Source organism: Dendrobates tinctorius, unplaced genomic scaffold, assembly GCF_039654945.1.
Source record: "Dendrobates tinctorius isolate UK_male_01 unplaced genomic scaffold, ASM3965494v1 ptg000293l, whole genome shotgun sequence".
In the NCBI taxonomy this organism is placed as follows: Eukaryota; Metazoa; Chordata; class Amphibia; order Anura; family Dendrobatidae; genus Dendrobates; species Dendrobates tinctorius.
The window spans coordinates 26,746,873-26,758,915 of NW_027361960.1; the positions used below are offsets into that span (position 1 = coordinate 26,746,873).

Genomic DNA, 12,043 nt, shown 5'->3' on the forward strand with positions numbered 1-12,043 from the left:
TATTGCCACATTGCTTTTAGAAAGTATAAGAGTTACTGCCCGATGGATCATACAGGGTCGAAGGATCAAATATGGCAGCTGGATAATTGCCAAAAGAAACAGGATCCCGAAAAGTGGGTGCCATAGTACATGATGGCCAAACAAGGGCTGCTGCTAGTATGGGGTTTGGCTGTTCAGTTTGGGGGTGTAGACTGAAAATTAATGTTGCATTGTTCAGCAATTTTCTGCAGGTTATTTGACAGATAAGTCAGAATATTTATCAGCTCTGGCATGCCCACTTCTCACATACCAGGTATCTCCTGCCCTACAGGTGGCTGTCCTTGTTCCGCCATCAAATTCTCCTCCCTTTCGACATCTTCTAATATAGATGTTAATATGTCATCAGAAATATCCTGATCCTCCTCTCTCTGAATTTTGGGGACCTTTCTGGGACATGAAGACCAGAATGGAGGGTTTAGAAAAAGTAGAGCCAGTAAAAGATGAGGATGTTCATCCTCAAGACCTGGCCTCACTAAGGGGCGAAGTTTGGCAGTTATTGGCTGGCATGCTGGAAGTGGATATATAAAGGCCTCCATGTTGTTGGCATTGATAATAATTGCATATCTTACTTTGCGGTTGAGGTAGGAATAGAGCCGACTGTAGAACACCTCATCACTGCAGGTCAGGGGGCAGAAACGCAGGAGGCACATATCCTTGGTAAATGCAGGCCAGATGAGATCCACATATTCCCAGAATGATTCCTGAGAAATGACGTCTTTAGTTTTGATCTTCTTTGGTAATTTCTGACAAAGGTGGGCAGACACTCTATCCCGAAACTTGCATGGCTGTAACTTTGAACGTCTTAATAGAAAACATCTGAATCAAGCCGTTCCATATTTCATTTTCAGATGAGGATGTGGAGCGCCCCACAGGGCCTTAGGTTACTCGGTACCGGGCTGGTCAGGTTCGTTAAAGGGGATGTCATGGTGGCAGTGACCCAGTTTGTGGCCCTGGGCGTCCAGTAATAGAGGATAATTATGTGGTGTTTGGTCGTGACGCCACCCGTGTTGTTCGGCAATGGGCGGCCGACGCTGCTTTTTGGTCCACTGGGGCTGATGCTGACGCAGCAAAGATGGTTCCACTCCCCATGGGTAGAGCGGGGCCCCAGGGCAAATATATTTGATTGCTCAGATGGTGGTGAATGTTGTGGTGCAGAGGAAAAGTGAAGGACACAGAGAGGTGCAGTTTTCTTTACCTTTTACGTGAACGTAAATACAATCTGGGGTACCACATACAGATGATGGATTGAGTCAGGCTCACCTGGAGGCATTCAGGGGATCCACCCTGCCAGGTGTGGTTGGGGACCTTCCTTCGGCGCTCTCTTTTTGCTTCCCTGCTGCTTGTAGCTAAGGTGCAGCCCTCTCCTGCGTGATGATTGCTAACCTGTATGGCTGACAGCGTTAGCCTATATCACGGGCACTGTCTTGTTCACTGTCAGCCCCGGGCTCTTGGTCTGCTGCCGTGCCTTCAGGTGTTCAGTGTGGCCAAAGAACTGCAGTACCCTGCACTCCAGATTCGGCTGTCAGGGCATACAGCTCCTGCTCAGCAAAGGACTTTCTTGTCCATTTTTTATCAGCGCTTCGCTCTGGGTTCAGCTATATGCAATTTTAGTTACCCAGAGCCCTTGTCTCAGCTCTTGTCCCTTCCCTCTCCACAGACCAACTCCAACTGTCTTTTCATGAGCTCCAACTGCTCTCGTTTCCATTACAACTCTCTTGTTTATGCTCTCAGCTGTCTTCTTACTGACTCACTAAACCCACCTGCTGGCCGGAATTTGCAAAGAAGTTCACGTTTCTGGCCTGCAGCAGTAATTGTCATATACACAGTGTTACCTGGCATGGGGACCCCTCTCCTGCCTCCAGGCATGACATCACCCCTTAGAGAGAGGCAATGTCACTGTGGCCACCGGACTCTGGGCTATGCCCGCCGATGCCCCTCCTGCGGCAGCGCGCGCCGCAGCATCCCCTTACCTGCGCGCCCCCGTCCGGGCGCGCGCCCGTCGCACATTCGCCCTCACGGCGGCTCCTGGCACCCGCCCCCAGTCACGCGCACGCCCCCTCCCGCTCTCTCTCACCAGCGGTGGGCGGCGCTGAGGGGCTGGACTGGGGGACGCACTTCCGGGGGTTGGTGTATTTCAGGCGTCCTCGCTGTTAGGAGGACGCCTGATGATTGTGTAGTATTCTGCACCCTCTGGCCACTACAGTTCTCCTGTAGCTCTGCCGTCCTCTGCCTTGTCCTCCCTGCCGTCCTCGGCCTCGTCTCCCTCGCCCTTCCCAGTCAGTCCAGGCGCTGCTTCCTTCCTATCCTCTGTGCCCTTCCCTCTGTCTCCGGTCAGCCCTGGCCCATCCTCTTGCCATTCCCCGTATTGTGTCTTCCCCTGTGCCTCCGGTCCTTGCTCGTATCTCAGCCCTCTGCCTTCCCAGCCCCTTTTGTCCGTGGAGCCGTCCCTCTTGGTTCCGGCTGTCGCGCCTCCGTCCTCTGTGGTCCTGCCCCAAACGATCCCTGTATAGGGGTCGGTCTTCACCTGGCGTGCTCGGCCCAGGGGCTCCGGATCCGCGATCCAGAGGGTCCACTCTCTGACGTAGTTTCTCCTAAAGCATTACATCCCTTTTTATGCCTAAGACATCATTTTCCATGCAATCAAAGGTCTCTGCTAGCTGTGAGAATTGTAGCTTCTGTCCATAACTCTTTTCCTTGGCATTTGTGATTATTGATTTTATTTTTGCCCATTGGCCCATATTATTCATATCTGAAGGCTTGATTTTTGCCATGCAAATGAGATAATGGAGGTCCATAAGGTTAAGTTTTGCTATGAGCTGTTGTATCTGTTGTGATCTCATTTATGTTATTGATATCTGAACTCAGTGAATCATTGGTTTTCCAAGGTGCATGAGACAGATCCTCCAAGGTAAACATTTGATCTGGTGATATATCGATTTCAATCAACCCCTTGGGTGTGAGCTTTATCATTTGCTGTTTTAGATTTAGTTCCTCCTCTGCTTTCTGAATCATCTCCAATGTGTGCTGCCTCTCCAGTTTCTACAGTTACTTAGCTCCTGGCGAGCCATTTCTGCAGGACTCATCAGAACCAGACGTTGTGGGGTGATCTCACCTAATACCACATGTTAATAAAATACACTAAAGGAACAAAGAAGTGCAATAGGGTCTTATCTGATGATAATGATATAAAGATATATAAAATCCACTCACCCGCTAAAGGAGAGATCAGGCGTATGAAAATCGTCAGCTGCTGCACATCCAAATGGTCAGACAAGTGACCGCCAGTATATCGTTACTTATGGAACTTATTTTTTGGACTTTCATGCGCTGCTTGACATAATGCACTATCCAATTATATTAGAAGATCAATCATTTATTCCCATTTAATCCCAACACGTTTCGAAGTGGAAAAACACTTCTTCAGGGGATGACAAATATTCCATTGGGATTAAATGGGAATAAATGATTGATGTTCTAATATAAGTCCAAAAAATAAGTTCCATAAGTAACTAATACCACATGTTGAAAGAAACCCTTATTTTTGGGGTCCTTCAGATTGAAAAGAAGACTTCTGTACTTAGTTTTGTATCTTATCACGATACAAGCCAAATCTTTCTTCTTCTACATTTTCTGACAGTTTTTTCAATGTTTCCTCAGGCAACTCAATATTATTTGTTTCCTTAACCAAGTCAGACAGAAGTGGTACTCAGTCTTCTAGGCAACGAGCTTCTCATCAGGACTTCATACAATGCATGTACGGTGCTTATGTGAACAGTTATAGGGAACTTTGCTGAAAACAGGATAACAGAATCATGTGGATTTTCTATATCAAATGTCTGCTTTTTGTACTTTCTTTTTGCTAGTTTCACCTTTGAATTTGTTGTAGGAACAGATTCCAGCAGATTGTCAGTTGACCTTTCAGAGTGAACTAGATTTTCAACCTTTATAGCATGTGTGTCTACTCCGCAAATCACAACATCGTCATTATCGGACACCTCCTGTACTATTATCGGAAGGTCCAATTCTGGCTGGTCGGAAGGTCTCTCTAAGGCTGGTTTCACATTTGCGTTTTTTTGCGCTGGAAAAAAACGCATACGTGCGCATGCGTTTTTTCCCCTATATTTAACATGGGTGCGCATACCTGCGCGCTGGCAAGCGCACGTATGCGATTTTCATGCGCTGCGTTTTTTTGGGGTGTGCGTTTGTATTTTACAGACGCAGCATGTTGCATTTTTTGGCCCTGCAAAAAAGCGCATGCGCACGTATGCGCACGTTTTGCGCTAAAAATGGCCATTATAGCCTATGGATGCGCATACGTGCGCACTGGCATGCTCATGTATGCGTTTTTTTAGAGCTGCGTTTTTTTGGTAGTGTCCACTTGTTGTACTAGTTATAATCTTCTAAAGTCAAAAAAAAAAAGTCTATATAAAGGAGGTGCCTGCCAAAACTCTGCCACTACTACACTGACAGATTGGAGAGCAGACAGTCAACAAGGAAACCATCTTCTATCAGCGAAGAATGTGAGTATATTACATTATATGCCTGTCCTTTTAAATTATGTATGTACTAATGATTTTTATTATTTTTACATGCAGTATGTCTTCAGAATCCGAGTATTCCCCATCGCGGCAGGAATTGGCGCAAGCAGAACGTGAGGTGATTATTTTCGTGCATCTGGTAAGTATATCTGCTGCTTCTCCAAATCTCTTACGTTTTTTTCAACTTTTTTAAGACATCGTCATCATCATCTTCTTCTGCGGACGGGACTAGTGAGGGCGAAGAGCAGGAGCAGCGAAGCCAAGTCCCGGTGGTGATGCGGAATGTATGTATCAAATGATTTGTAATGTTCTTTATTTTTTATCTTCTATTTTTACTCTTTTTTATGTTTCTTTTTTTGTAACTTTTTATTCAATTTAAATTTGATTATTCTAATGAATGTGTTTTGTCTAGGTTCCACAACGGGATGAAGACGTCTACCTGGATAATGAGCAGCTCATCAGCCTGGTCCAGGAGCGTTCGCCGTTGTGGGACAGCCGTGACCGGCTGCACAAGGACATTGTGGTGACCCGGCGGCTATGGAATGAGGTGGCCGCAGCGTTGATGGATGGCTGGGACAGCGCCACAGCATCCTCCAAAAAGGCGTTTAGTGAGTATTTCCCTGCTCTGTATTGTGCCGCAGTGACTGTTGTCCTTGACGGCACTGTTGGGTTTCGTGCTAGGCATATTCTAGCAGGAAACCCAACAGTGTCATCGGGGTCTACAGTGACTGCTTTGAGTATTGTATTGCTACATTGTGCCGCAGTGACTGTTGTCCTTGACGGCACTGTTGGGTTTCGTGCTAGGTGTATTCTAGCAGGAAACCCAACAGTGTCATCGGGGTCTACAGTGACTGCTTTGAGTATTGTATTGCTACATTGTGCCGCAGTGACTGTTGTCCTTGACGGCACTGTTGGGTATCGTGCTAGGTGTATTCTAGCAGGAAACCCAACAGTGTCATCGGGGTCTACAGTGACTGCTTTGAGTATTGTATTGCTACATTGTGCCGCAGTGACTGTTGTCCTTGACGGCACTGTTGGGTTTCGTGCTAGGTGTATTCTAGCAGGAAACCCAACAGTGTCATCGGGGTCTACAGTGACTGCTTTGAGTATTGTATTGCTACATTGTGCCGCAGTGACTGTTGTCCTTGACGGCACTGTTGGGTTTCGTGCTAGGTGTATTCTAGCAGGAAACCCAACAGTGTCATCGGGGTCTACAGTGACTGCTTTGAGTATTGTATTGCTACATTGTGCCGCAGTGACTGTTGTCCTTGACGGCACTGTTGGGTTTCGTGCTAGGTGTATTCTAGCAGGAAACCCAACAGTGTCATCGGGGTCTACAGTGACTGCTTTGAGTATTGTATTGCTACATTGTGCCGCAGTGACTGTTGTCCTTGACGGCACTGTTGGGTTTCGTGCTAGGTGTATTCTAGCAGGAAACCCAACAGTGTCATCGGGGTCTACAGTGACTGCTTTGAGTATTGTATTGCTATATTGTGCCGCAGTGACTGTTGTCCTTGACGGCACTGTTTTTTTTTTAACAACAGTGGACAAAGTCCGAACACGTTGGCGTTCGATCAAGGACCGCTTCAACAGTGATGTTCGTGCTGAGGGCCAGGTTCGCAGTGGATCTGCGTCAAGGACCAGAACTCGATACCGTCACTATCACGCGTTGCAGTTCCTAAGACCGGTCCTTGCCACGAGATCGTAAGTATTATAAATTTTGGGTTTTTATTTTTATTAATCTGTGTTTTTCTAATCCACAGCTGATGCTTCTTGTAAAGGCATGGTAGTAATGATTTTCCTTTCTTCCACAGCACCTGGAGCAGCACCCTGCAACCTGGCCCTGGAGCGGTCCTTCCTCGGACGTCCTCTGACCCGTCCCAGCCATCCGACAGCCAGGAAGCACCTTGCAGGTCAACCACACACACAGCTGGTGACCAGGAAGCTGGGCCATCAGGTGTTCCCCTGTCCCAGGTCTCTGCCACTGGTTATGCGGGCACTACCCGCCAGCGGCAGAGGGCCTTGGACAGGAATGTCTTGCCCGAGTTTATGCATTTGAGCGAGGCCTTTAATTCCAGCCTCAAGTCACTGTCCGACAGAGTTGAAAGCGGTTTTGCACTCATGGAACGTGGTTTTAACCACTTTGAACACCGCTTCAATTCTGTAGAACAGCGCCTTGACCGTCTGGAGGCCGACCTCAACAGACCAGCACACCATTTTTTTAGTAAGATTGAAAAGGGCATGGCGGAACACCTTAGTCCTGAGCAACAGCTGAATGTGCTGCAGGCCTGCAACAATGCTTTCTTGCAGGCTATGCAGCATAATCGGTACGGTCAGCAGTCAGTGGTGTCATTTCCACCTGTGCCACCATTGACTCGCTTCACCTCACTACCGACTTGTGCTGCATACCACTGCACGGACACCTCTATTCAAAGCCAGGACACCCACCGTTACACCACCACAAGTCTGAGTGCAGCTGGTCACTTCACCTACACCACCATGGCAAGCGCTGCTCCTGTCTGGAGCACCACCGCCACTCCCATGCATGCGTGGAGCTCAGCCACCACTAGGCAAACATGGAACAGCCCTGCCGCTACAACAACATGTAGTAGCCCTGCCACCACCACTCTGCAAACCTGGACCATCACTGCCGCCACCAGTCCTCCTGCAAGGACGAGCACTGCCAACGAAGAGCAGCAGCAGCAGCCACCTCAGCAGCAGCAGCCACCTCAGCAGCAGCCACCTCAGCAGCAGCAGCCACCTCAGCAGCAGCAGCAGCCACCTCAGCAGCAGCAGCAACCACCTCAGCAGCAGCAGCAGCCACCTCAGCAGCAGCAGCAGCCACCTCAGCAGCAGCCGCCACCTCAGCAGCAGCAGCAGCCACCTCAGCAGCAGCAGCAGCCACACCAGCAGACGGGGGACCTACATTCAATATTTGCCCCTAGTTCAAGGCGAAATCTATCAAGGCGGGCATTGGGCCAAAGTCGGTCCAGGCACACAAGCCTACGGCGACATGCCATTACAACTAATGTACCTGAACAGATTTCCTCTCCTCCAAGTGTTCCTAGTTTAATTCCCTTAACTGGACTACCTTCCCCCACAAGTTTTGTTGCCCCTTCCCCTCAAACACCGTCTTCAACTGCAAGTGTTGCATATTTCCTGCACACCCCCAAATTGAAACCATCTGCCCCCAAACGCCGGAAAAAATAATTTTTTGGTTTATTTTTGTGATTAAAAATAAATTTACATTTGTGGTTCACCATTACAAAGTTTCATTAATGTTGTTTGCGCCGCTCACACACACTGATGGGTAAATACATGTTAAAAACCAACCCAAGGCCTAGTATAGTCATATGTGAAATAACACGGACTAGTATAGTCATACCAAGGCCTAGTGTAATAACTCGAGTTTTACCAACTTGGATCTGGTTTCATGAAAAACAAACTGTTGAAACTTGTCTTAAAAATAAGTTTCTTTCTAGTTTTACCAGTTTGTTTTTTGTGAAACAAGATGCTAGTTGTTAAAAATCGAGTTATTACAGTAGGCCTTGGTATGACTATACTAGGCCGTGGTATTTCACATATTACTATACTACTAGCCCCAAGGCCTACTATACTCATATTTGAAATACCACGGCCTAGTGTAGTCATTACAAGGCCTAGTGTAATAACTCTAGTTTTACCAACTAGAATCTGGTTTCATGAAAAACAAACTGTTGAAACTTGTCAAGTTTCACCAGTTTGTTTTTCGTGAAACAAGATCCTAGTTGGTAAAAATCGAGTAGGCCTTGGTATGACTATACTAGGCCGTGGTATTTCACATATGACTATACTAGTAGGCCCAAGGCCTACTATACTCATATTTGAAATACCACGGCCTAGTGTAGTCATTCCAAGGCCTAGTGTAATAACTCTAGTTTTACCAACTAGAATCTGGTTTCATGAAAAACAAACTGTTGAAACTTGTCAAGTTTCACCAGTTTGTTTTTCGTGAAACAAGATCCTAGTTGGTAAAAATCGAGTAGGCCTTGGTATGACTATACTAGGCCGTGGTATTTCACATATGACTATACTAGTAGGCCCAAGGCCTACTATACTCATATTTGAAATACCACGACCTAGTATAGTCATTCCAAGGCCTAGTGTAATAACTTGTAAGTTGGAATGGAGCAGATTACATTCATCCACTCAATGCTGACTTGTATTCCCCATGGACTTTCATTGGGGTTGGGTTTTGAGGGTTGTGTTTTGAGAAAATCACATACTTTTTTTTCAACTAGTTGCACAATTTTCTCTTGAAAAAAATTGGTTTCCTGATTCATGGCCTGCAGCTTTGCTCGTTCCAATATATTTCACGCAGACTATCAATGCTGCATTTTAACTCATATGTGTATTTACCTGCCCAGGTGTGTGAACATCAAAAAATTCAGTTATACATGGGAAGTTTTTTATTTAATTGGAGTTTAAAAAATATAGTGCACTCAGTAATGGTATCAAATAAGGTTTTTTATTACCATAAACAAACAAAAACATTACACCATTTCATCTTGCCAGTGCACCCGTCCTACATCAGAAATAAAGTAGGCCGCAAATTGGTCCCTCATTTGGCCAACTTCAACGGATGACCTGAGAGTGTGCTGAGTGAATTCAGGCAATGGGTTAGGAGCATCATCGTCCAGTTCAAAGGTCGGGTGCTCTTTAGCCATCACAAAGTTATGTAGAACCACACAGGCCTTCACCACCTCATCGACTGTTTCAAGTTTATGATTAATGGCCGTGCCAAGAATTCGCCATCTGGAGACAAGAATCCCAAAAGCACACTCGACAGTTCTTCTGGCCCTGGTCAGCCTGTAATTAAATATTTTTTTGGTGTGGTCCAAGTCCCGGCTGGAGTAGGGTTTCAGTAAGTTTCCGCACATTTGAAAAGCCTCATCGCCAACCATTACAAAGGGCAGTGGCGGAGCTTCGGTGTGAGGAAGAGGCCGTGGCATAGGGAAATTAAATTGGTTGCCATACAACCTCCGGCCCATGTCTGAGTTTTTAAAAGCCTGTGAGTCATTACCACGGCCAAATGCTCCAATGTCCACTGCTACAAACATACATCCGGCATCCGCAATCGCAATGAGTACTATTGAAAAGTACTTTTTGTAATTATAGTACTCAGATCCCGTTCTTTGGGGTTTGATGATCCGTATGTGTTTACCATCAACAGCTCCCAAACAGTTGGGAAAATTGCATACTGTCCAGAATTTGTCAGCAATTTCCATCCACTTTTCAGCGGTGGGCAGGGGCATAAATTCTGGACAAAGAACATTCCAGAGAGCCCGGCAGGTGTCAGCAACAATTCCAGACAAGGTAGAGATTCCAATATGGTACTGGAAGTGTAGTGAAGATATGGTTTCTCCAGTCGCCAGGAATCTGTGAACAGACAAAGAAGTAAAATTAATATTTATGTATATTATTTTAAAAAACTATAAAATAAAATATTAGTACATTCACGAAAACTAATTACCCAAGGTTTTGAATACTAAATTTAAAAAAAAACATCAGACCGCACCCCTTGGTTTTTAAAACATACCGTAATGTCACCAGTAGCCGTTCCTCAGGAGGAATCGCACGACGGAGCTGTGTGTCCTGTCTCCGGATGGATTGTTGGACACGAGCAAGCAAATCCATGAAACTTTCGTGGGACATCCGGATATAATCTGTAAATTTCTCCGGGTTTGACTGGAGCTCGCTGTAGAGGGTGTGGTATGCCCCACGGCTCTCCCGGAGTTCAACAATCGGATGTATTCACATACGCCGCCGTCTTCGCTGCCTCTCTCTCTTCCTTTGTTCATGGCAAGCAACTGCATACGCCTGAGCCATCGCGATGTCCAAATCCAAGTTGAAGTGAAAACTCTTCCAGCGCAGATCCATGGTCACGAGAAGAATCAAGCAAATGTGAAGAATACTGTAGACAGGGTCTATATATTAACATACCACACCCACAATGAAGTCCCATTGGTCTTGTGTGTTGTTGAATGGTTGTTTTTTCTTTTTTGTGGGGTTTTTCCAAAATCTGTAAAAAAACGCAAACGCACAAAAAACGCATACAAACGCGCAAAAACGCTGCGTTTTTTTCCTGCATGCGCATAAAAATGCTTGAAAAAAACGCAGCGTTTGTATGCATTTGTATGCGTTTTTTCAATGCGTTTTTTTGCGGGAAAAACGCGCTGCAAAAAAAAAGCAAGTGTGAAACTAGCCTAACTCATCCAGTATCTCCACCTTCTTGGAATTTACAATCCAGGATACCAACAGAATGCAAGGTTTATCTTCTGCTCTATTCCTGACAGCAGAGTCTGCATTCATCACCAAGCACATTCTCCATAATAAGCCACTTTTATCTCTGCTGAATGCAATGACATCTTGAGAATTTGGGTTGACCATGGAATGTTTGGACTCCCATGTGGAAGGAGATTCTGAAACTCTTGGTACTTCAGTAACAGAAAAATATGCAGGATCTGGAGGGATTTCCACCATGAATTTCTCAAACAAGCCCAGTGGACTGTGACAATCATGATCATCCGGCTCTGATGGGTTCAAACTAAGCCGTGTATCCATTTTGTATCTTTCTTTCTTGGTCCACCAGTAAGAGGAGCTTATGGTGGTCTGCCCATTTACTACAACAGGAACCCCAACAGTTCCTACCGGCCCGGTACTAACGTCCTCCTGCTCGTGTTCACTCCTCGGCATAGGCCAGTCTTGTTGCTTTTCTTCATAAAATGTATGTACCTTAAATAGCTCAGTTGAAAAGCTCCTTTTTTGTGGCCTGGTTGCTCACATTGGACACAATACACTTCATATAGATTTGAAAAAGCAATGCTGTTATGTAGGCTCAGCATTTCATTACTAATATTTCTTTGTCCACTATATTTGCTTATCTCTATGAGAGGCATAACTTTGGCTGCATCAAATGTTAAGAGTTCAATACAAAACAGTTATGGCTGAATGCTTGTCAATGCTGAGGACTTAAAGGGAATCTGTCACCCATTTTTTGAGATATCATGTAAAGATATCATTGAATTGTGTGTTACCTAAGTATTCTAGTCGTACTTTTGATCCCCCCGACCGCGCACCTTTGATGCATAAATACCTTTTTTTTATCATTCTTAAGATTTATGTAAATCGCCGCGGTCCGGTCCAATGGGCGTGGCTTATTCCCTCCCCTTGGCTTGCTGGACGTAATTTCTTCTGTGAATATCACAGATGCCGGTTTATTTGTGCCTGCGCATTGATAAGGCCGTTCGCGCTGGCGCAGTATGCTTTGTCCAAGGTATTTTTCCCTGCGTCTATGACCCGGAGGTCTTCATATGCATATGAAGACTTCCAGGTCATAGACGTAGGGAAAAATACCGGCGCATGCGCAGTAGCGATTATATGCTTTGCCCACAGTTGGGCAAAGCATACTATGCAAGCGCGAACGG

At 45.9% G+C, this 12,043-nt stretch overlaps 1 protein-coding gene across 1 annotated transcript in view; it reads left to right on the forward strand.

Moving 5' to 3' along the window:
* Positions 1 to 11,743, forward strand: part of LOC141072950 (uncharacterized) — a 38,197-nt gene extending 26,454 nt beyond the window's left edge. Inside the window, exons 4-6 of the mRNA XM_073560234.1 lie at positions 5,957 to 6,281; positions 6,392 to 7,528; positions 11,734 to 11,743. Of these exons, the coding sequence (XP_073416335.1) occupies positions 5,957 to 6,281; positions 6,392 to 7,528; positions 11,734 to 11,743 (1,472 nt within the window). The remainder of the gene's footprint in view (positions 1 to 5,956; positions 6,282 to 6,391; positions 7,529 to 11,733) is intronic.
* The last annotated feature ends 300 nt before the right edge of the window (positions 11,744 to 12,043 follow it).